This window comes from Artemia franciscana, unplaced genomic scaffold, assembly GCF_032884065.1.
Source record: "Artemia franciscana unplaced genomic scaffold, ASM3288406v1 PGA_scaffold_62, whole genome shotgun sequence".
Classification (NCBI taxonomy): Eukaryota; Metazoa; Arthropoda; class Branchiopoda; order Anostraca; family Artemiidae; genus Artemia; species Artemia franciscana.
Genome location: NW_027062701.1, coordinates 645,504 through 672,035, shown reverse-complemented (window position 1 = coordinate 672,035; position 26,532 = coordinate 645,504). Strand labels below are relative to the sequence as shown.

Genomic DNA, 26,532 nt, shown 5'->3' with positions numbered 1-26,532 from the left:
AGAACACTAAGGTCAAGAAGTGGTTACTCTGACTTTCGAATGAAATAACTGGTGCACATTCGCAGCGAAAAAATATTACAAGATACATATATAAAATATAAATGTAAAAATTTCAAATATAAAAATATTTGTAGGTTTTTACTGGGTTTTTGCGCCACAGTTTATTGGCGTCGAAGATTGCGATGGCGTTGTTCTTCTAGCGTAACATTTTTTTCTTCTTAACTTTCATTTTTGACTCGTTCTCATTCTCACTGTCGCTTGTCTTCTAACAGCATTTCTATTCCATTTTTGACATTGTCTGATACTTGCTGTCACGTTCCTGCTAACCATACAACTCTTTATTCATCACTTTCATTTTTGACACGTTCTGATTCCCACTGCTGCTTGTAATTCTCGCTGCCACTTATCTTCTAACTGCATATTTCTTTGTTCTCGCTGTCATATATCTTCTAATCGCAGATTTCTTTGTTCTTTATTTTCGTTTATCATTGCTTCAAACGTTTTTTCAATGACCTTTACCTTAGCGGCTCAGATTGGTCTTGTCACTTTTGATGGGCTAGGTTGTTCATTTTCATCCGTACATTACTGATTCACCATACAAAAAAGAGTTAGAGGATGTTATAAAAGAAAAAAAAAGAAAATCAGGGAGATTACCAAGACAGAAAGATGCACTGCAGATACTTTTTGAAAAAGAAAACAAAACAGAAACTCTAAAAACAAGGGGGAAAAGCCTGAATAAGAGTGAAGAAGGGCCAGGAAAAAAAGCAAGAAAATAAAGAAACAACCTGAAACTTACGGCAGTGATTCTGACTACTTTTCCGACTGTGGATGTTCATATTGTTGTGATTTTTACTCACGGTCAATTGAGGGATGGATTGTCTGTTCTATATGCGAAAAATGAGCCCATAATTCCCGTCTAGGAATTGATAGCGAGGCGGATGAAGCTATCAATGTATGTGAATTTTGTAATTCAGAACGAGTTCAATTTGACGAAGGAATATGTTTAAACTAGTTTTGTTGCCTTAAGCAAAATGAATAAAAAGCCAAATTATAGTTTTACTTTCATTAATCGGATTAATTAATTGATTTAATTAATCAGAATCAGATTAATTTTATGAAAGAATATGTTTAAAATAGTTTTGTTTTCCTTAAACAAAACAAATAAAAAGTCAAGTATCAGTTTTACTTATTTAGATATACTGTTTTTAATTATCACCCTGTTCTGCCTTGGATACGGGGCATAACAGGTTATTTGACCTTTTTTAGTTTTTTTTTTTAATTAAACAAATAATAATTTTGTTCGCTTTTTACAAAATGGGTATGAAACTTCGTTTACAAAAATACAATGTACTTCTATGAAATTTTGTAGCCTTTTATATTGACTCCTTCGAATTAATAAAAATCATTTTAAACTTAGTACCGCGGTCCGCCCCGTCTTCCCCCGACTTCTTCAACAAGACAATTCCTTTGGCTCGCTAGGCAAACAGGGGTTTCTCACTTCGTGACCAATATTTCGAATAGGTTTTTCTGTGGTTGAGGGGCGAAAAAGTATATTGGTTAGGTTACGTATTTAATATACTGCGCTCTGGGCGGCCTTCCTTTGATAATTCTGTGTGGTAGTTTTGAACATTTTGTTACTAGAGTTGTATATTTTCATTATATTTTGTTTTATTTAATTAGAATTAGCCAAACTTCACTTTTCATGTGTTTATTATATAACCGATAACTACCGAGTTATATTTTCTAAAAGTAAATATTACTAAGAATGTTGTAGTCAGTAGCGATCTTGATTGATCTTTTTTCATCAAAACAGACACAAAACCTTGACCATCTAGTATTTATGCTACTGCCAGTAGTCGAATCAGGTATTTCTCGTTTTTTTTTTTTTTTTTAGTGAATCAATAAGACGAGTTTTCGTTAGGCTATTCCATCCGACAGGTCTTTGTGTAGGGATTCGTCTATTTAGGTAAATTTCCACATTATTTTTCCTCTTCCGAAATAGTGTGTGTTATTAGCAGAGAAAAGGTTTAGAAAGTAAGTAGGTTAATCAATTAGATACGCCACAGGTAGACGTAGTGATTGTAGTTTTTACGGAACTACTATAAAATAAAACTCGTTTTTATGTTGTAGACTTAAGGTTCAAGACTTTTAGTACGAAATTCATATTGTTAATCTTATTAGTTCTTATAATGTATAAATAAAAATTAATCAGGAGGAAACAGTTTTTAGATGCTTAAAAAGTTCAAAATCTTTTGGACTTTTAACGAAATTAAATAAAAAAAAATAAGTTTTTTCAACTGAAAGTAAGGAGCGACATTAAAATTTAAAACGAACAGAAATTACTTCGTATACGAAAGGGGCTGCTTCCTCATCAACGCCCCGCTCTTTACGCTAAAGTTTGACTCTTTCTCTCAACTCTTCTTTTTAAAACAGTAAAAAACTTTAGCGTAAAGAGCGGGGCGTTGATGAGGAAGCAGCCCCTTTCGTATACGAATTAATTTCTGTTCGTTTTAAGTTTTAATGTAGCTCCTTACTTTCAGCTGAAAAAACTTGTTTTTTTATTTAATTTCTGAACGTTTTTGAATCAATACATGTTTTGATTTTGGCTCTCCCCAGAGGAATTTGCTTTTTTTTTTTTTTTTTTTTTTTTTTTTTTTTTTTTTTTTTTTTTTTTTTTTTTTTTTGGCTAAATGGCTTTCTCATAATTTTGAGCGAATGATTTTGAGAAAAAAAGAGCGGGGAGGAAGCCTTGTTGCCCTCCAATTTTTTGGTTAATTAAAAAGGCAACTAGAACTTTTAATTTTTTACGAATCTTTTTATTAGTAAAAGATATACGTAACTTATAAATTACCTTACGTAAAGAATTTTTTATTCTCATGTTTTTATTACACACATGAGAGGGTTCGCCCCCTCGTCAGTACCTCTCTCTTTACACCAAATCTTAAATTTTGTCCCAATTCATTAAGAATGACCCCTGAATCACAAAAGCCGTAGAATAAATAGTTGACATACTAAAAATACTTTAGCGTAAAGAGCGAGGTATTAGGAGGAAGTGAGCCCCTTATATGGGTAATAATTTCTGTTAATTTAAGTTTTAATGCTGCTCCTTACTTCCAGCTGAAAAAACTTTTTCATATTTATTTTTTCATTGTTTTTTCTAAATAATGCTAGTAAATTCTGCGCTCCCTTCATGGAAATTTTCTTCCCCCATGGCAGATTCCTCGATGGAAAGTTCCCCCAGTATATCCCCCTCTTCTCAACCCCTCCCCCAACCAAAAAATCCTCCCAAAAACGCCTGTACACTTCCCAATAACCATTACTATATGTAAGCACTGGTCAAAGTTTGTAACTTGTAGCCCCTCCCACGGGGACTGTGGAGGAGTAAGTCGTCTCCAAAGACATAGTTATAAGGTTTTTCGACTACGCTGAATAAAATGGCTATCTTAGAATATTGATCCGTTGACTTTGGGAAAATAATTAGCGTGGGAGGGGGCCTAGGTGCCCTCCAATTTTTTGGTCACTTAAAAAGGGCACTAGAAATTTTCATTTCCGTTAGAATGAGCTCTCTCGCAACATTCTAGGACAACTGGGTCAATACGATCACCCCTGGAAAAAACAAAAAAAAAACAAAAAAAAAAACAAATAAACACGCATCCGTGATCTGCCTTCTGGCAAAAAATACAAAATTCCACATTTTTGTAAATAGGAGCTTGAAACTTCTACAGTAGGGTTCTCAGATATGCTGAATCTGATGGTGTAATTTTCGTTAAGATTCTATGACTTTTAGGGGGTGTTTCCCCCTATTTTCTAAAATAACGCAAATTTTCTCAGGCTCGTAACTTTTGATGCGTAAGACTAAACTTGATGAAACTTATATATTTAAAATCAGCATTAAAATCCGATTCTTTTGATGCAGCTATTGATATCAAAATTCCATTTTTTAGAGTTTTGGTTTCTATTGAGCCGGGTCGCTCCTTACTACAGTTCGTTACCACGGGCTGTTCGATGAGCCCACAACAAAACTGACTATAGTATTCAAATGAAAAAGGATATGTTTCTTTGCCACATTTCCTTCTTTAAAAAAAAATCTTCCTGGAAGGCCATCCCCTCTGGTATGGTACCATTACCTGTTGTAATAATCAAACAAACACAAAGTATAAACAATAGGGAACTTTTTTTTTCAAGACAGAGGAATTCAATTTTGTGGATATTTTGGTCCATGTCAGAGGGCCGTCTTCAGCACAACAAGAGAGAATATATATATATATATATATATATATATATATATATATATATATATATATATATATATATATATGTATAAAATTACATTAAAATGTGAAAATTAAAACTAATAATGTTTTTTTAAACTTAAAAAAAAATCCCCTATAGGTTCTACTTTGTGTTTGTTTGATATGGAAAGGCAGTGTGGTCTTCGTTGCTATTTTGTTGCAATAATATTGTTTTGGAACTAGATCAGTAGTTTTTTCTCCATTTTTTGCTAGCCCTCTGCAAGCCTATTTAAGGATGATAAAGTTGGCACCAGTAAGTTAGTCCTCTCATGTAAAAATAGGCTTGTAGTACCCCTTTTGCTCTGGGTCTCGATATTGTGCAATTCTGTTGAAGATGTACAGTGCTAGGTGCTATCTCAAGGAATGGCTAACACTGGGAAACTCACAATAATCTCAAGATCTACTTCATACAAGTCCCAAAATGTGGAAGAAATTTTTCAGTTTTAGTCGCTTAACTTCAGAAACCTTTATCTCAAATGTTGCTTATCGGGATTTGAATTGTGTAATATTTGACCCTCTATTTGTTGGGAATATGGAGACTATAACCCTTTTGCAAGAGAAATCTGCGTAATCCAAAAGACATACGCAGAAGGCAAATCTGCATTCTTAATGGCTATTTTCATGTATGGCAAAATAATTATATTGTGACACTGGTTAACGACGTTTACACTTTAGTGAATATTTTTATTTCACATGTTCTTGATATTATTTTTCTTTATTTTACTTCACATTTTTTTTATCCTCTTGTTGAATTTACAATTTATTTTGAATAAATAATTATTTGATCTTACGTTTTTTCTTTTTGACTTATTTTTTGTCAATTACTTTGAATTAATTAATTTACAAGTGTCTTTTACAGATGGCTATTACTAACGAGTTGCGCAAACCACAAGACCCATACCCTGAGCGAAATATCTATGAAGCCCTCTGTCGGGGAGAGAAAGTTATGAGCCCAGGAACGGAAGCTAAGCTGAAATGCTACTATTTTGATAATGGCTCTCCATTCCTAAAGATTCAGCCAGTAAAAGCGGAAGATGCTTTCCTGGATCCTAAGATCACTGTTTTTCATGAAGTTTTGAGCGATTCTGAAATTGAAAGAATTAAGGAGATGGCCAAACCAAGGGTTTGTGAAGTTATATCTAGCTATACCAATTATAAGCTTACCTTTCTATTATTTTTCAAAAAAAAACTAGAAATTTTTGTTTTCAGTACTGTCAGAAAGGAGACTCGGAGATTTACCAAAATATTCCTAGAAAACTGCCCTCTTTCATTCCCAGTAAAAAAAAATTCAGGGGTGCCCAAGAAGGCTACCACCTTTGCTACCAACTGTTCGTCCTGTCACCATTCTGCCTGAGGGCCACCTAGCTGCGCAGACCCCTCCTCTATTCAGAGCTTCTCTCTTTACTCCCTCCCATAAAGTTGCTAATTTTTTTTCCCCATTTTCATTGCTTTGGGAACCGGATATCCGTCTGAAAACTTCAGATCTGGAAACGTGTTTTACGCCTCGCCCTCGAATTCCAAGTTGTGAAGAGGTCCAGTCCTTTTTTTCTTTATTTTGTTTTACTTGAAAATGTTCGATAGCTTGACCGGAATAATTTCTTCTATTGAATTTATCATGATAACAATTGTATTTGCGACTTCAGGCTGGAAATAGTCTTATTTACTTATTAAAGGTATGTCATACTGTGGGCCCATATATGCTTGCCGAGTATGCTGAACTTCTTTCAGCATAGTTTGTATATTTCCGTAGATGTTTATTTCTTTATCGTATAAAATATATTTTGTCCTTAATTATTATTTCAAGTTATTAGATTGTTCAACGGCACATTAAAATTTAGTAAGCTGTTCAACCTCCCAAATTCCGTCTCATAAAAAGTCATTGCTTGTTATAGTTTAATTTGATTAAGGTTGTCTAATAAATTAACACTTGAAATCTACTGCTTAAGACGATTGGAAAATGATGGACGAACCAAAATGGTACATGTTAAAAAAAAAACTGAGAAGGTTCTATTGTCGTTACTTTATTTAGAATTTAAGTCTTGGATTAAAATGTTTTTTTTTTTTATTCTTTCTAAATAGCTTGGATAAAAATCTTGGATCCCTCTTATCAAAATGTGAAACTATAATCGTCATAAAAGCTAGAATGTTTTTAATTTGAAGTATTTTTTTCTTTATTGCCTGCATTTTTGATTTAGGAACGGGTATATTTGCAATATAAAATAGAAGCTTCTATACGCTTGACTTCTCTTCTTAACATTACAGTTCAAAATATTACTAGAAAAAACAAAAGAAAAGACTCCTAGCTCACCCAATGTTCCTGAGGATAAGTACTAGGTCATTGGTCATGCCTTATTTTACGAAATAATTTTGTCTGCTGAATTGTTGGTTCTTAAATGGGCCTACCGCCTATTCAGCGGATTTATAATTGTTCAATTGAAAAGAGTAGTGGCAACAATGTATGATTAAGAATCTGATAGCACCCCGAGTTTCACTAAATAAAAATATTTTGAAGTAACGTCCTCTGCGGATAGTTCTTGTTTCTTATGTGGACGAACGACTTATTCAGCTGATTTATAACTAGTTGATTATTAAAACTAATGGGAACGATTAAGCCATCGGTAGCACCCTAAATTTTACATGAAGAAAATCAATGTTGTCGATGGATAGTCCTTGCCTTGATTAAGTATATGAATCTCGGAAAAGAACATTATTGGTGTATGGGAAAGGTTATAAACTATAATTAATTAGAATATTCCTCCATTCATAGTTGAATTAATATTAAATAAAATATGCTAAATGAGTTCGATGTCCTTATTTTAAAAGAATCCATTGCGTTGTTACTTTATGTTGCTTTTAAGTTAATATAGAAATAGTTTGAGTTGGAATAGGGCTGATGGTAGTTTCTGTGAATAACCTACTAGTTAATATGTAATCATAGTTCCAGCGTGCTACGGTTCAAGATCATGCGACTGGTAACTTGGTTCCTGCTTCTTATCGTATTTCCAAATCTGCTTGGCTCAAAAGTGAAGAGGATCAGCACGTGTTCAAGGTAACCTCATGTAATCAAGCTTGTTGCCGTACCTATTTATCTTCAAGTGACACAATTAATGATTCCAAAGTTCCTAATGAGCAACCAAAAATTTAAGGGGCCGCTTTCATAGGACAGGACGGGGGCCGCTTTCAAGTTTTAAGGGTGCATGGTTCAAAGTTTGTTAAATACTGTTAAAAAATGACGTTATTTGTTGAAAAGACGCAATTTCGGTGATAGCCCTGTTATAGTAAATAGAGAAAGAGGGTGACATCTCGAATCGATGCTCATAGTCTACCACAGTGCCTAATTAAAGTAAATAAATATTAAAAAAACTTAATGGTATACGAGAAAAACATTTAATGATTACAATAAAATAAAGACAAATTTGAAGATTGATATTTTATACCTTAAAGCCACAAGGGCTCTGGCTACAAAAAGAGCATAAAAACTGCCTATATGAATTCAAAATTATTTCCAGCATCGACCCCTTCGTCTCTTTTACAAAAAATTTTCTCTGCGTGTCATTCCCAATTTAATATATTTTGCTGTATTTTTATTGTCTTATAAAATTTTGATTTCATTACTTAAATGAATTACTTATCTGACCTTATCTTATCTTATTTGGAAAGGACAAATATTCCTTTCCTTTAATCCTATAATTTGGGACCTAGGGCCATAAAATAAAGCAGAACTTCGTGAGTCTCTCTGCACATGGGGTATGAATTACGGCCATCCATAATCCTTACCGTTCCTGAATGTTCCCTTCTTTCTCTAAATGCTAGGAGATTACCTCTCTCTGATGTATAATTGCTTCACTATTTAAACCTGGTTTAAAATAATATACCCACAGACCTCCTTCCATTGCCTGTTTCTTTGGTAAACTCCAAGGAACTTCATGAACTCCAAGGAATTCTGCATAACAACATCGAGGGAAGAGACCGCAACTGAAAAAAATGCCGCAACTGAAAAAGACGAAGTGCTTATTTAAATTAATAATAAGTAAAAGATAGAAAAGGTAAAAAAAATAAAAACTATTCTAGAAATATAAAGTATAAACAAAGGTGCAAAATAAAACGTTTAATCCATGGTATATATATAACCTGATGACTTATATACCCCACAAGTAAGTCCACACTTAGAGGAGGGTAGGGGAATTCAGCCTTCTTCCAGGAAATCAAAATATACGAGGTACAAAATTGTACAGCATTCAAGGCTGTGGCTTCCAACTGCAATTTCTGCATCTCATGGTCTTCCAACGCAGATTTTTCTAATTTTGCAATTTTTCCTATATATTGTCTTATCGCCCTCCGTTCATTTTAAATGACTGAAAACCTAAAACTCTTTAAAGTTGATCTCACCTTCCAAGCCCATGAGCTTTTCCTTTTATTCTGGAACACCTCCAGATAAGCTGCATTTACTATTCCGTTATTTTATATATTTTAAATTGTGTATCTTTCAATATATACATATTTCGTTCTTTTTTTACCACACTTCCGTCAAACAGACGGAAACTCCAGTATGACTCTGACTTCAGTAAGGTGTTACGGGTTCTCTCCCATCGTGTTTCCACTGACATCTGTTCTGTATGATCAGACAGGAATAAAGCGGAGAAGAGTCGCCTTGATCTAAGTCAATGCTACTTTGTTGATTATAATACAGGTAGATCCCGACTTTAGAAGATTAATAAAAAATTTGTTAAAATTTGTTAGTAAAACACTTTTATTTGACTTGTAATAAATTGTTATCCCTGTTTTAAGTAATGACGCCCAATATTCACTGTCGCCAGGGCATAATCTCACACTAAATAAACACGCAGATATATAAAACAGTAAGACAAATTTAGTATACTGCTTGATTGTTCGGAAAGGCTTGTCCATCCGTTCCCTTTTTAATTTTTGGAATCACGCTTGATAAAAATCAAAACGTGATAATGGCCTGATTATGCTAAAGAAAGTTAAGCCACAAAAAAAAATCATTACTATTTTCTTTGTTTCATAGAAATTGTTTTTAGCTCCAGCTGGAAACGGGAAATCAGCTGATTTTTGGCAAACTGTATCCGCATTACAGTTCCTCCCCACTGACATCAATAAGACTCGTAAGGAAGTCAAAGCCATAATAATGTGATTTTGAAATCTCATTTGGCATAAATGCATTAACTCTTTGCAGTATGAAACACTGGCAAAGAAAGATACAAAGAGCACATGTATGACAGGGGTATTTAAAGTTACTAAACAATCTAAAGAAACCACAAAACCAGTAGCTGTTTTGTAAACCACTACTATAATGCAATACAACACCAGGCGTAGCACGGGAAGGTCAGTTAAGCTAACTTTTCAGTTAATTAAAGTTAAGTAAAGCGAAGGAAGCAATGTTAATTTTTGAATAATTTGGCTTTCCTGTAAATATTCATGATAGTTTATGCTTGACAGTTTTATTACCCAGCTTACTTTTCCGTTGATATTCGAAAGGAGCTTCCATTTTTGAACCGAAAATACCGTCGTTCATCCACCGGGTATCCAACTTTGCCAATATTAACGGTAATAGATAGTTTTTCTAAACCTCCAGACGGAAACTTGATAAATAATGTGCCAAAAAGGATAGACAATAAAAAGAAATTTGTGTAGTTTATTTGAAAGATCGTGTTGGATCAAGAGACCTAGGAGTAGGGAGTTTACTTGCAATGTGCTGCAGTACCTCTGCGTTTCAAGGTGGAAGCGATAAAGTTAATTCAACTTTCTGGAATTGGGTAAATTCTAGCATCAGCCGCGATTAGGTAACAAAGTAAAGAAGCTGTTAAATACCTCAACAACATCAACAATTTCTATTTCACTTTCCATTGGGGTACTGAAAACTTTTTGAGGTAATTTTATTACCCGTAAAAGAAATGTATTATTAACGAAATTTCAAGATCTATGTAAATTGTTTTTAATGTATTAGCCCTATGTCGTAAAAACCTGCCTGTTGCGAACCCTTATCCCTCGAGGAATGGCGGCCCGAGATTAATATAGCCAGGAAACTGACAAAATTCTCTGATGTGTTGGTCTCTGATAGTTTTTGTTATGATGGGCCGTTAGTAGTTGTAATTGTATTAGTTGAGAGAATATTTTTATGTTGGCTATGCTCAGGACGATTATTTGCATGTCTTTAATTTTTCCAGTCAGTTTAAACAACTTAGTCTAACGTGTGGTACACTTCGTAAGGATTCGTATTATCTATGAATTTCTCGGTAAATAACTTCTGCCGAAATTTTGGAGTGAGTAAGGAGTTCTAATTAAAATATTTAAACAAGCATAAAATAATTTAGTAGGCTCGTCAACAGAAATGCCCAGTATAAATTTAGTTGGTTAAGGTCAGAAGCAAAAGGAACTGTTCTTTAAATATAAACACGAGTTAAACCAAATTATATCGGAAGATCAACAAGATGCTGGAATGCATACGCAGTTTTGTTGAAAAGAAAAGTTAAAATGGTCAGACCAACCAGAAAAAAAATGCACCAATCTTTGAAAATGTTTCTGAACTTTGAAAAGCAGAAATAATATCAGTAAGGATTGAGTACTGCTGTTAGGTTCCGTGTAATCAGAATCAAAAATAGATTGTAAAATTAAGATAATGGATTATTAAGATAGTGGATCAGTACACACTCAGAATCACTATTCTGACTTAGCTCGCACGTTGCCACAATTGCCAGTATAAACAAATTAATCCTAAAGACTGGTTTAATGAATATAAAATGAGGGAAAGTTGATGAAACAGACAGATACAATAAAATGGACAGAGAGCAATAACAGGGATAATAGTATGCATAGCTCAGTCATTAAAAATTCAAGATGAAGTTAGTTTCTTTATGTGAACGCATCATAGTGTTTATAGAAGTGTTGATCAATACACTAATGCCTCAAGTGTGTCTAGCCATGGGAAAATGGCTAGACGGTAAAATCCTCACCAAAACTGATCCAGATCTCAGAAAAACCAGTTAATTGAAAAATCTGTGATTATTATATTCCATAGAAAGGTATTAAAAGCTTTCTAGGTACTCTAAAATGAAGTCCTTCACAACTATCAACTATTTTAAAGGATAAGAAGAAGCTCAACAAAGTCAGCAGTAGAACACAATTGCACGTAAACCTATCTCTGAAATTTAGGGCAGAATCGTGAACATGATTAACCCCTTCAGATGTATGAAGAGACTAAAGATACGAAGATGAAATTATGTGTTGAATTTTTTATAAAATCAAAATCAATAGAACTGTCTATCCAAGAAACCACAAATATTTATAGAAAATTACAAAAATAATATATTGAATATAGTGATAAAAACTAATATCATAAAAGAGTTTTCTATAAGTTACTAAAAGAATGCAAGTCAAAAGAATAACGCTAGGAAATATTGGATATGAAAAGAAATAAAACTTCCCTGTGCAATAATTACACAACATGAAGCGTTTCTAAGAATTAATCCTAAGTACTAATTAAACATTATGGGATGACAATTCATAAGATAATGCTTTGTGAAATAATATAATTAAATAGTAATAAATAAAGGTGATTATTAGCAGATTAATTCGGTATTGCATTCGATTGAGTAATAAGTTTCAAAATCTTACTTCCAGCAGTCTATCACAAAATATCACTATCATTACTCAACAGAGAAAACATGCCTAGCCTGTTTTCTTTTTTTTTTGCAAAGAAAGAATTGATTCCTTTGCCAAATCAGATTATCTGAAATTAGCATGTCAAAAATTACAAATTTCCTTTTTTATTTCATAAATGGATGTAAGGTTTTTAAATTGAAGAAATCAACAATTGCTGGCTGTAGCTTAGAACTTACCCTCCAATTCTTCTACTTTGTCTGATGTTGCTTTTTTTAACAGAAGTTCCTGGGAATGTACTTCCACGTAAAGTGAAAAAAGGGGACTCCACCACTTCATCCTGGTCAGTGCCAGGAAGACTATTTTCATTTATAGATTTATCACTCTGTCGTACTTCTTTGTAAAAGGCTTTTTGAGATATGTCATATGGGTAATAGGAGACTGTATCCTGGGTAGTCGAAAGGGTAATGGAAAACCATCTAATTTCACCCAGAAAATTCTAAAGCTGTTTGGTATTTCAATTTTGCTTTATACCATTCGTATACCCGGTAGTGGAAGCCACTAGGTGTTGCTACTAGTAGCAGCAGCTGGCTACTAGTTGCTATTTTTTGTTGCTTCAATGCTAAAGCACTAAGTTCTTCTATTCAGCTACCTATTTTAAAGGCTGTATTTTCTCCTTAAGTAATTGTTTCAATGAGGTGTCTATACCGTCATTTCATCCCATCTAAGATAAAAAATAAGACGGGAATAATCTATATCTTAGACTATTGGCTCTGGAATTTTCGAGTTTGGAAGGAAAATGATGATCCATTTTTTTCCCATGGCCTTTGTGACCCAAATGGAAATATTGGTTACTAAGACGTCCATAATGCATTAGGGCTGATAACTATATTTGATGCATTTAACTTAAAACGTGGCAAAACTCAAGGAAATTAAAAATCGCGACAAAGAAACTAAAAAGCGAGAGTTTAGGTCAATCGAAGTCTCACACAAAATCTTCTAGAAAATATTTCGCCTGTGAAAACAGCAAGACGGCCTTAGTGCAAACGAAGAATAAAAATGTTGATTCGTAAAAAACTAAAAACAATGCGGACTTCAAGAACAAAGATAATATTCCACAAAACAAAAAAAGGAAAGCTATTGGAAAGCTAAAAGGATTCAAAATAACTATAGAATTAAGAAGAAATACAAAAAAATCCACATATGCACAATTCATTACAGAATTGATTTACTCCTGTCCAATTCAGAACATGACTAAAATCAAACAAGATCTAATCAGAGAATAGGGAGAACGAAAAAGAAACGTATTCATTCTGTTGGTGAAAAATTTCTAATCAGCATCGATAACAGCGTTTCATTTATCGCTTTTTCCTGGTTAGTTTGCCGGGAAACTTTTTATAGTCCAGTTACTTGTTTTAATAATAGGCTCAATTTTTGAAAATTTAGATCTTTGATTGAAAGCATGAAAAATGTAAATATTGTATTTGACTGGAAGCCTGATTAACGTATGATCCAGTCATAGCTAGACGTAGCGGATGTGTAGGGGCACCCCTCCCCCCAATCGGTCGAGGCAGTTGAAAAGTTATGGTCGAAAAAATTTATTGGCCTCTTTTCAGAGCACCAGCTCTATCCCTTACCATCAAAAGCTTTTGAATGTACGCACCTGTGGCTTTAGTTAAGGATCTAGAGGCCCTCAGTTCCAATATTTACAAAAGTTTTTTTCCATGAACGACATCAACAGTCGTATATACTTAATTATGTAATGGCAAATATTTGTGAATACCTCCTGATATAAAAGAAAATTATTATTATTTTTCTTTTTAATGAGACCTTTGGGGATGGGGTCCGTTTTGAAACAAATTTTCAGATATTTTTATTTTAGGTTGCTAGGCGTGTTGGAGATATTACCGGCCTGAACATGGATACAGCCGAAGAGCTTCAAGTTGTTAATTACGGAATAGGTGGCCATTATGAACCTCATTTTGATCATGCAAGGGTAAGTGGATGGTTTAAGAATTGTCTATGAAGTTATCAGTAGGAATCAAGTCTCAAAATGTCCGTTTTTGCTCACTTAATCCAAGACTCAGTTAATGCTGAACTACATGGGCCTTGAATTCAGTGTCTGCTCACTTAGCTCATAGAAACCTAGAATATATTCTGCAGCTAATCTACAAAACGTTGATTGTGACTTTTGATGTCAATCCTGCCTTATGCAGGATTAAACGGATAAAATAAAAGGGTGAAAGATCCTAAACCTTTTGTTCTATGCCATTGTAGTATAGTGCTTCCAAGAGTCTCTTAGGGATTTCATGTTCTGGTCAAATATTTAACAGGTATATTTACTTTGAAGGATGGTGGGGTGATCGGCTATTATTAGGACACCACATGTTTTAGTGCCTGTAGCTCATGAATAACCTGACATAAATTTACGTTCTGTATATGAAAATAATTCAACTGCATATTGTAAATCTTTCCAGGTCCTTTTTTTACTGTCGCTATTACTCCAAGGAGTTGCGAAATTGCATTTTTAATCTTTTTAGATGAAATACTAAAAAGGTGTTCTAATCTGTTATGAAAAGGTGGATAAGCAGGACAGCATAGAACAGGAAGTTTAATTATAATCCTTGTTGGTACTCCTTTTGGAAACATCTTAGCAAGCTGGTTTTTGGCTTTTTTCTGAAGTTTGATTCTTTCAGATACGACCTTTAGCCGGGACAGCGATGCTATGCGAATTCGTTCAAGAATACGGCTGCTAAAAAAAGCTTCAAAACCTGATTTTAGCTCCACTCTAAAATCCTGAAAATGGTATATACACTTTTGGCTGTATAGTTGTGGGGATGATGATATTTTAAGCTAAAGGTATAAAAATAAAATGCACAGTGCTTTGGCCGTGTCGAAATTCCTCAAGTAATAAGCTGATCATTAAATTTTAGTAAAGTGTGATGGTTCATATTGCATTTTTATAAATTACACGTCGTTAGTAAACTGACACAGTACATCACTACAAGATCGTGTGTGATAGCACGATTGCCGAAGGTTCAAGTACAACTCAAGCAAAGCAGGGGCACATTTTTGAAGACGAAAGACCCAAGCCTGTTCGTGAGGGCCATATTTGCATCACCCAAAGGAGTATATAAGTTTATAGCGAACGTCCAGTAGTTCTCAATATCAGCGGGTAGAATGAAAACGGCAAATTATACGAGAAGTCGTTTTTTATTACTATAAGTTTGTCTATTGAATGTCAATTGACATGGATTTACCAGCTTATTTCTATTAGATTGTAGAAAAGATATTTGCTAAAATACAACTAGATGTTGTAGCATCTTGGTCATAGTATATGCCAAGGTTGTGGGCCAAGAATTATTCGCTTTACTAGATTCACGCATGTAGTTTTCATGTATGGGGAGTACTGTAACAACATCAAACATTCAGGAAGTGTCCCTTAGCTTTCAGTGTTGGAACAGAAATATTAAGGTGGAATAACCGCCGTGGCAGAATTTATTAAGTTTTTTGAAGATCAAAAATCAAATCCTTTAGCTGAATTTGAATTACGTAAGCCAATAGGTAATAGAACATCTATGGCAAGTAGCTCAACACAATGAGTTCTCTCAGGATCATCTAAATTGTTGAACAAGCTGAATCTTCAAGCGAATTTAAAATACGTCTTAAATAGTCTCCCTACAATAAATATATTGAATTAGGGGACAAATTTCCCTCAGTCGCTGAGAAAACACCATACTCTCAAATTATTCAGACACGGTAGCATTTTACTCAGGCAGCTATTCTGATGGCGCATCTTCCTAGAACAGTTAAGGAGCAGTATCGCTATTAGACTGAGTTATAGTGAGAGTCAAACATTCGATCTTGAGAATATACGAGAGAGGAGAGTGGCTAGAAAAAATAATATTATACAAGAGAAATTTCAATCTGCCATTAATATTGCAGACAGACGTTAATGATCTGTTCGGACAATTTTTTTTTGCATAAAAGCACAATAGGAATATTAAATTATCAGGATTGTGTAAATGATAAACAGACTCTTCCTTTCTTTTGCCGCGTTTATTGACGAAAATAGGTCTAGTATGCATGCTCGTACTTGAACGTCATTTAAGGAGAAGAAAAGATCCGGTCGCCCCCCGCTGGCTTCAATGAAACGAACGGAAGGCTTAAAAATGGCTGATTAATAGGATATTCGTTATGTGCCATATTTGTCATAATTAATTTGGCGTTATATTTTAAAATGATTTTTATTTCAGAAGGATGAAATAAAAGCTTTCAAGAGCCTTGGAACAGGAAACCGTATTGCAACCTGGCTTTTCTACGTAAGTGTTATTTCAAACTTACTAGATTTTGAATGAATACACACTTTATAAAGATGCTTCACAGTTCAGTGTTGCAGTCAGAAGTAGCTCTAAGGTGTCTTTAAAAGTAAAAGACATGTCATAATGACATTTTTTTAGCGGTCTAAATATAACAGAAAACGTACAAAAACATTTAATTTTTCAAAACTGAATTGATCAGCAACTAAGCCAAATTTTGTGGGTTTTCCGTTAGATACCATACAAATTGTGAGTTTCAGATCTTTTTCAGGACTTGGCGTGTGGTCCTTTCATACCATAAGAAAAAATGGATGTACTCGCCACGAAATTACAAGAATTTTGCGATAGAATTGTTGATTTTCCTCTTGCGTGCATTCTAAATTAAATATATATCACCAGTGTTCGACCTATAGTTCATGTTTTTTTCTTTTCGTTTTCTTACGTGAGTGTTTTTTTGCTTTTCTTTTTTCTTTCTTCATTAACTCCTCTATGATGTATTTTTTGTACAGAGGGTGTCAATCAATTATTATTATTGGATGCCTGTACTGCAGTATTAGCTAAAGACTTGTAATCAGTGAGACACCCTCATGTAATTCGACCCATTGACTGTTCTGAAAAGAAAAAAAAACAAAGTTGACGCCTTAAATCAGCCCCCTTCTAAGTTTCAATTGCCACCATTCCGTGGGAAGTCGGGGAAAACTTATTGGTTCTTTTGTGGCTCATTTTTTGGGAAACTAGTTTTTTTTTGCTATTTTCCTTCTGCATTGAAGTCCTTTTTCTTAAAGATTTAAGGATATAAATTTCGAGCCGATAAAGAAAGCAAAATTATTACTTTTTGTGTTTTTTTTATGGGGAAGGGGGAGACACTCTGCCTTAGATTTTTTTTTTTAAATAGGCTCCTGTAGACCGAAGGACTTTGAGATGTTAGGTTTAACGGGGTTGGGTCCAATGGCGCCACTTCTGACCTTTTGATTATACGATGAAGAACCTTTGTATGGTTCTAATTTCAACAAAATATATAATGTACACTGAAACATGTCTCTGAAATTTATATCTTTGATCTGAAATATGTCTTTACACTAAAATGTGTCTATGAAGTCATTATTCTAAATGAACTATTTTTATAACTTTGAAGCCTTTCAGTCGTTCTAATTAAAATGGCCAACTTGAAATTTTGATCTGATCACATTTAGGGATTTATGGGTGCTAAGGAACACAAAAGGCCTAAAGGGGTGGCTGATTGCCCCCCCCCCCCCCCAACCAGTGTTGTTCTTAACGGTGGCCTTGATGTCCTAGCCTAAAGTGGAATGAACGCTCTCCCAATTTTTTACAATCACCTGACCTATACGACAAGGTAAAAAAACATGGTAAATATGGCGCTTTTTATTAAGTCTTCGCTAGGTCGCAGATTCCAATTTGTAAACTTAACATCAAATTTTCTAAGAATTAGTGCTTAATAAACTGGTCTAATCAAAGGTCAATTCCTGTGTTATACACATGAACATGTAGGGAGAGTCCTTGAGCAAGACTAATACCTACCTTTTGAGAGGGCCTATGGATAACCCTCTTATGGCTAAATGGAAAACTATGCTAAAGGATAAAATGTAATGATATGAAATATCTTCAATTTTTCAACAAGTACAATGATATAACAAATGGGCTACATACATGAAAATGTGTTTGAAGAGTGAAAAATTCCTTTTGGTATTTCTGTTTTTAAGGAATTTGCTTAGCAGACGTAGACATCAGACAATCTTTACCCAATTTTGTAGATGCCCACGAAACCCATTTTTCTTATTAAGTCGTGTTGCTTAATTGTCGTAGTATACACAAAGAAGTGGGTGTTTAAGTCATCAACCTATAGTAGGATGCATTCTTATTGGCTAAACGCTGGAAGAATTGGGTGAAAAATTACCTATGATTACCCGATTTCACCGTGTTTCTTTGTCTTTTTTTTGTGTGGTCTCGTGTTCAGTAACACAGGTATGGTAATTATTTGAAATGTAGTTTAGAAAAGAAAGAAATGAGGCCAAGGCCCTATCCATGGGGAGGGTTAGGGAAACAAATTTTTTATCTTGTTTTTTTTTCTAATTTTGTAAATCCCCCCGCCCGAAAAAATTCCCCCCCCCCCTCTCGAGCAAAAATCCTGGAAACTGCCTTGAATGAGGCATCAGGAGTTCCTGGTGCTTTGAATTTTTAAAGCTGTATGCGTAAACCTTAAGTTCATTATGGCCATATCATGAAATCAAAACATCGTTAATGTTCTTTTACCAGGACTATAATGATAAGTGTCAAATGACCTAAAAAGTCAAGCTACCAAAAATATGCTGTATGCTACCTATAAAATTCTGATGACGTCCCTTTTTAACTTAGTTAAGTGAAGAAACATATATAAATTTGATTTGTAATTAATGTAGCATAAAATGTATCGCAAAAAAATATACTACCTAGTTTACAGTTTGGTCATTTTTCCCCTTATTAAACGGTCATAACATCGTATTTTAAGTCTTAAAATATAGATATCGCACTTGTCGAGGCCCCACAATCACTTTCAATGTGATACAATTTAAAGAGACGTGTTTTTCTGAAAGGCGAAAAAAGTTGAGCACATAATAACGTTTTATCAACATACCTATTAGTCTAATGATATTTTTCTACGGTGGTGCACCAAAAAGGCATAAATCAAAGTATGATCACCCAATCTAGCTGAATAATATGTTTTTTCTTAAACAGATTAATACCGGAAGATTCTTTGAATACATATACATAGATTTAGAGCAATTATTGTGGATCAGTCAGGCTATTGAAGTTGAAGGACAATCAAGGATTTTTCTCGAGATCTTGTTACTTAAATTTTGCTTAATTTTATTGATATTTGTTGTTAGGAAACTGAGATTTACTAAATATTTATTTACAGATGTCTGATGTTGAAGCAGGGGGTGCAACTGTATTTCCAAATATTGGCGTTTCACTCTGGCCTCGAAAAGGCTCAGCAGCTTTCTGGTACAATTTGCATCCTAATGGAGAGGGAAATGAAAATACCAGGCATGCTGCATGTCCAGTATTGACAGGATCTAAATGGGGTAATGTTCAGTTTTGCCCAGCTGTTATAAAAAAAATCAAACTTTTGAATGTATAAATAATGTATGTGATTAGGGGTATGTAGTAAAAGGGGTATATTGTCTCAAAATTGTTTCATTTATTCTTAAAAAAAGGTCTTCAATCGAGGATTTGTTCGTATCATTGAAGGCACTTGACCTCCTTATGGTCCTAAATAGGTCCCTGGAACAACACACCGTTACGTAGTATAGAAAATAGTTTTGCATTCGTTTGAGAAGGAAATCCTTGGCAAGACTATGAAAAGCTCCCTTTCTCCTAAAGAAACAAAAGTGAAGAAAAGTGTTTGCTCTGATCAGATATCAGTTAAGAAATGCATTCTGAAAAGGTGAATCTCTTCATTCCACTTAGAACGCCCCCAGACGGAAACTAAAAATAAGATTTCTATAGCATTCTACTCAGCATTACTCTTTTAAAGGACCTAAAATTTATAAACATATTTTTCTTTTGGAAGTAACTTTTTTCAAAAGTATAGAAAAAAAAGATGAAATGAGGGAGACCAACCTAACTACATTAAAGTGCACTTCAACTGTCAAATTTTGTTGATTGTATTTTGCACCACGGCCACCTGCTAGAACTAAGATCTTAGTACTATCTAGGCTGCATAAGGCTATTACCGGAATAGTTGAAATTAGATATTTTAAATTATCCCAAAATAGTATCTGTTTTTTATTTTTGCTATCAAATGGGTAATCACTTTTAAAACGGTAAGTTTTCCAGTTTCTAAAGAAGGTCAAAAGTTTTGAAAAAAAAAATCTGATGCATTAAGACAGCTGCGGACAAACCAAATGCTTCTAGGGAGGTGTACCCCAAAAAATCGAGAACCTTTGATTTACCGTCCAATTTTGCGGACGTTATTTTGCCTGGACAGCATCTAATTTCATCGTCTGTGGCTTCCTTATGGGTTAAATTTCTGACGAGTACAGTATGACGCTAGCTACCTATGCACAGTAGATTGCTTTGGTGAGATGGCTGATCTCTAGGTTTGTGAAATATTAATATGTGAAATATTGTGTAAGGTTTGTGAAATATTTTTCTCAGAAGACAGCATTCCCATAGTAATGCTACCATGATCAACGATCTGTAGAGGGAATCCTCCTTCGACGGTTTGGAGTCAGAAAGGATTGAAGTTGTATGTCTGAAGCTGGATTTCCAGGAAAGAGTTCCAGGAAAGAGTTCCAGGAAAGATTGGCTAACTCAGCCACCTCTAGGCGCTTTTGGCTCTCTGGTGGCTAGTCAGATATCCAGAGGAACGTGGAGGTTGTTCTTCATGCACCAATTTGCATTGGATCTAACTCTGGAGGAGTGCCATTACCTCCAAGGGTTTATAGCTGACGATCAACCAGGATGTTGTATTTAAACCTGTTTTTTGTTATATTCCGGTGAATTCATTTTACAAAGTGCTTCACGTCTTCCCTTCGTCCATATGCTTAACTTTCAACTAACTATTTGCACATGGTGTTATTTATTGTCCTTCTCGGCTAACCGTCTAGGGCCAAGCCAAAATTGGGTAGGAGGGTGTCTTATGGAAAGATTTAAGGGGTATGGGGACTTCTTGGGAGGGTGTAAAGAGGAGGACTTTGAGTAGATTTGGATGGAAGAGGAGTGTGCCAAGCTATGTCGGCCTCAGATGGCTTGGTGCTGCAGTGAGTTGTTACTAGTAGTAGGAGTTTGCACACTTTGTGGCGAGCTCTGAATTTTCTCTAAATTGGGCAAGATCGTCTCCCCCACACAAATGCACTCGTATTTATCAGTTGTTTGCAAATGTTGAAATTGCATATAACAAAAGAAGTTATTGCTGTTTAGGTGCTTCCACTAAAAATCAAGTAAATGCCTGTCATTCTTTCCTTTCATTGAATTCCCAAATAAACTATGCAAGGTCCAACGGCTAAATTGTATCTAGATTAATTTTAAAATAATTTCAATGGATATAAACTATAAAAATTGGAAATATATAAAGTAAGAAAAAAAAAGAAGAACAGAAACTAGAGATGTGGTGTCATTATAACCATACGAGGTTAAAGATATCAGAGTATTTGGGGTGGGGGGATGAAAAAAGCCGGCATTTTGCTACTGTAAAATCAGAAATTCAATTTGGCTAACATTGCATACCTACTATAACTGAACTCCACGCTGGAATTCTCTTTACTATATCAGTGGGAGACATACCGTCTCACCACAGTATATCAAGTGCAACAAACTTTTCTCCTTTTTTTTTCTTTTTTTTTAACTCGTGGATATAATAACTTCCATTGCTTTATGGTAGTTTTTTTTTTTTTTTTTTTGCCTGTTTTAAGTAATTTTCTTCTTGCTTCTGTTTTTCTTTTCAGTTACCCATATTTTTATGTTGTAATATAGTGTTATTATTAATGGATTGTTTGATTTCCCTCTCTTTTGGTTGTTTTTGTTTTTCTGAGTACAAAGTGTTAAGTTGTATGTTTTTTAATTATTGTAATTGTTCACATTCATGTAAGGATTTGAGGCAAAATTTGATATCTCAGTAGAAAACTATCTATGAATTTGGTATCAGCCTGCCAATTTTATTGTAAAGTGGCTTAAAAATTGAACTCGACGAAGATCGCGATAGCAATTATTCTCTTGTTTGTTTTACTAAATTAATTTGTTTTAGGCTAAGGAGATCAGTCGAAGATTGATTTAAACTCAGTCTTGGAACTGATTTCAAGAATTCTAAACTTGTGAAGCTTTACTGATGTTTTTTTTTCTTTTTTAGTGAGTAACAAATGGATTCATGAGCTAGGTCAGGAATTCCGCAAGCCTTGTAAACTTGGCTTTGATGATCGATGGTAGTTATTCAGCGTGGAAGATTAAAAAATCCGTGAACATTTCTAACTTAAAGAAGTGAACCAAATTGACGAAACTATAGCTTTCAGTGTTTTAATTAGGCCTACGTTTCCTCCTTTTTGTAATCTTTTTTTATAATTTTATTTAGCTACTTTATTCCAAAAAAATAGCAAGCATAAATATTGAAAGACTGGTGGGACTTATACCAGCCCTGCAAAGTTTCAACCATTTGTTTGTAACAACTCTTTTGAGACGTAGAAAAAATGGTAACTGATTGAACGTAGGTAAAGATAAGTTATACGCAATGTTTGCCCTAATTAAACGCATAACTGTTAAAAGTTTGCTCAATTAATTTTGTGCTAACAATAACCGAACCCTAAGCAATAATTAATAGAATATGTTAGAAATATGAACGCATAGCAATCTTTTTTCGGAAGAGATTAATAGTGATTTAGTATTTCAGATATGGTAATTCGGCTTGGAATAGTTTAATTGCTTGGGACTGTTTTTTTGGAATAGAAGAATCGTTATTGGTAATTGCTACGTGTGTATTTAAGAGTTAGTTTTATATTGAAATGAATATTGGAAAATGTTTATTGTTCTAGTTGAGGTTTTTGCTTCTAGTCGAATGTTTTGAAACAAGTTAGGCTTATCAAAAAGGCACAAAATCATGGTCAAAGAGGGTTCTAAATTTCGTTTTCCCTTGGTTTCTAAGTTTTTTAATACGTGTCTGCCATTTACATTTTTAATGCAATTGTTTGTCTGTTCCGTGGATTGTTCAATTGTTTGTCTGTGTGTCTGTTCGAGGGCAAATTTGTTGTTTTTCGATTTTAATCAAGAAAAACGATAACGAGAATGATAAATGTTTCATTTTCATTAATATTCTCCTGTCTAAAACGAAAGGCCAAACGGCCGCTTTTATGATTTTGAAGAGTTGTAAAAATAAGGGTTTGAAACTTTTGTGGACACGATCTTTTTAAGGTATTTCGGTAAGAAACAATTTCATGGGATTTAAAGTGCGTAAACGATTAATCGAATCTTATTAAATAAAAAAAAGAATACAGAAAAATATGTCAGTTAGTCTGTGGGTTATATATGGTTAAACATTTTTGTCTAAGTCATGGACGATTGACCATGATCTATGATTGAGACAAATACGTCCAGTTAATGAAGAGTCATAAAAGACATATTAGGAGCGCAGTTGCTCGTCTTTGAAAGATTTTTGCTTGCAAAAATAATGGTATTTTTAATAATTTTGAGTTAAAGAAAAATCTAGCTTGATTCCCTGATTAGGTAGATATTCATTTTGCATAATCTTTAACCCAATGTCCAAAATATGCCCAAGAACAAGCTATATATCCTCCTCCCTCTAATCTTAGATAATTTTGGGAAACGTGGATTAGGATATGTAATTTCAATTTTTACATTTGAAACTAAGAACATATTCTTTTCTCATGTTTAATTTTTCCCTCTAGATGAATTTTTGTCTTCCTCTCCATTGTTGGTTATGTGCTCCTATAAGCGGGATTAGGAAGTACGGAATATGAAGTTTGACAGTAATTTTAATACCGAATGGAAAAATGTATTTACTACTTCTTTTTCTTGTTATTAAATTGGACTTGAATACAACCTTGGGCTTGGTAACCTTGTACTTGATAACCTTGGTAACCACGGTAACACGATAACCTTAGACTTAGTTACCGTTGTGACATTGATCCTGTTTAATCGATACTTTCAAAGTTCAGCGACATGATAATATATAGCTAAATAAAAATTCTGAAGAATAGAGTAGATATATGATAATAACTATGTAAGTTTTTTGAATTGTGCTATAGAAGGAGGAATACCTATCTTAGAAACTTATTACCCAGGAGTAGGATTAAATAAGGAGTAACCAGGATATTCTACCTACTACCCAGCTATGTCTGCGGCAGTAGAGCGCAAAAGACTAACATAAACACTACTTTTAGCAGAATATTCTATCCTGCCAGCGAGATATATTTATGTACACATTTGAGTTTCTCAGTTTAAAATGGGCTTGTTCTCTTTTGATATGATTTTGTACCAGAATGTCATTGTTTATAAGGGATGATTGACATTAATGAAGTGATTTGAAGTTGAGTTTTGTTAGATGGCCTTCGCCAGTTTTAAATAATACTTTAATGAGGTTTGCACCTTTTTTTATCCGTGCCAAGAAGCATAGTTTTCTGTCTTTCTTTTTATGTTTTTCAAATTGAATTATGCTGCACAGTTAATAAATTTTTATATAATAAAAATATTTTATTTTGTTTTTTAGATGCCAGCAGTTGGAACTGGAAGGGTCGGGTGTATTTTATTTTGGTTGTAATTTGAGGTGATCTAATATCCATACACACTACATACTATACACACATACACATAATGAACCCCAAAGTCCTTTGCCTATGCAATGAAATTTTCAAATTTGTTTCTACAGTCATGTTGCTGGCAACGTTACGGAGACGTGGGAATCCTTTCAATGGTATTATTCTTTGGGTGTGATTGTAAGCAAAAATCAAACTCTAGCCAGTGTTTCTGCTTCTATGGATTTATCCATATATCTATGGATGTGGATTTCTGTCCACGGACAAAAGAACTCAGTTACGAATTTTACAAAATACCTACGAAGAAACCAGAATCCTATTGAAAATGTTATTTTCACCGCTCCCTTATAATATTTACCCCAAATCACCAGAAAATTTTGCTACAAATTATAATTTTCAGTTCGACGCTAACGTATTGTCAAGTCAAATTTTGACATAATCTTGTATGGCTTTTTTCGTTCAAAATAGAATTTTTTTTGCAATTAAGCTTGTAAAGAATGACACTTTTTTTGATGATAATTAAGCTCTAAGGTTATATTGTAATTTTTAGCTCTGTAACGATTAAAAAGTACTGGAAAAAGTGTAACCTCAAATAGGTTTCGTCTTGTCCCTTATAGAAACAAACAACCACAAAGTAGAAACAATAGAGAATTTTTTTAAAGACAGTGGAATTCAATTCAGTGGATATTTTGGCCCTATATCCAAGGCCGTCTTCATTTTAATCCTTACTTCAACGAAGTTGAAGTAAATCGTGGTCGAACTTCGTTGAAGTAAGGATGCTAGGGCTGTTTTTAGGGCTTGTATAAACTTGGGAGGGGGCACATTGTATTGGAAATCTGAAGTTCTAGTGGCCTTTTTAAGAGTCAAAGTAATCGGAGGGGATCTACCCCCCTCTATGTTATATTTCCCCCAAATGTGTCCGACAAAAATTTGAGATAGCCACTTGTTCAAAAAAGTCCAAAAATCACGTAACAATGCCTTTGGGGTTGACACAACCCTCCAGAGCCTGGGGGTAAGGGTCGTAAGCTATACCCCGGGGGTATATAAGCTTTTTATAGAAGAGATGGCTATGTAAAATTTGGGAGAGGCTTACTTGCTTTGAAATGTGTAGTTCTAGTTCCCTTTTAAGTGTCAAAAGAGATGGTGGGCAACTATTTAATAACACAGCTTACTTATCTTAGATAAATCAGAATAAACGAAATATTCTGTAAACTCTGTAAAATATTCTGTAACTTAAAATTTACACACTGCTTAAACAAGACAATAAGTAGAAATAAACCCATCAGATCAAGGTAAAAAAGACAATGCAAAATAGAGGATAAGAAAGCCTCTGCAGAAAAAATCACAACTACGGAAGGGCGGATATTTGTCAAAAAGAGGGCGAAAAAACACCCAAAAATGAGTCGAAAAAAGAACAGAAACTATCAACAATCTATATTTTGTTCCTTCAACATCTGGGGCGTGAATTCACAAAAATGAAGAGTAGGTGAGGTTGGGGAATGGGATTTTCTTTGCGAAGATACACAAAGAGTTCGTATCAAAATGAAGGGAAAGGGGCATTATTTTAGCTTTTTAGTCTTTTTAAATGAAAAAAACATCGAAAGATCATACTTTTAGCAAAACTGGGGAATTCTTCCCTCACAAACCTGCTAGCTCCAAATAAAGCAAACACATTTCGTCAAACTATAGGGAATTACCTCCCCACCCTTTGGCTCTAAATTCATGCACCTGTTCCGTGACAAAACATCAGAGAAGAATACACGGACAAATGAGAGGAAATCAAAGCGGTGGCAAAAAAGGAAGAAGAATTACACTAAAGCCTGCTAAATAAAAGGAACATCACTTTGCTTGATTAACATTACCCAATGAATACGGTCCTCAGCCCCCCATAAGTGAAAAGTAGACATTGATGGAAACTTTCAGAAAAATTCAGGGAAAGGAAACCTTCATAAGATATTACTTAATACTACTTGGTATTACCTAATGCACTTAACCCTCTATAAGTCAAAAGCTGACATTCATCCAAAAAGAAAGCTTCAG

General features: G+C 34.2%; 1 protein-coding gene across 3 annotated transcripts in view; it reads left to right on the top strand.

The window, feature by feature from the left end:
- Positions 1-26,532, top strand: part of LOC136042083 (prolyl 4-hydroxylase subunit alpha-1-like) — a 122,345-nt gene that overhangs the window by 51,236 nt on the left and 44,577 nt on the right. For 2 of the 3 annotated variants that reach the window (XM_065726977.1, XM_065726980.1), the window contains exons 7-12: positions 5,152-5,415; positions 7,231-7,341; positions 13,795-13,908; positions 16,169-16,234; positions 19,149-19,314; positions 22,080-24,426. In XM_065726977.1, coding sequence (XP_065583049.1) covers positions 5,152-5,415; positions 7,231-7,341; positions 13,795-13,908; positions 16,169-16,234; positions 19,149-19,314; positions 22,080-22,156 — 798 coding nt within the window. In that variant the 3' untranslated portion in view covers positions 22,157-24,426. Of the gene's footprint in view, positions 1-5,151; positions 5,416-7,230; positions 7,342-13,794; positions 13,909-16,168; positions 16,235-19,148; positions 19,315-22,079; positions 24,427-26,532 lie in introns of those variants that run through there. The other variant, XM_065726979.1, reaches the window with a different exon arrangement.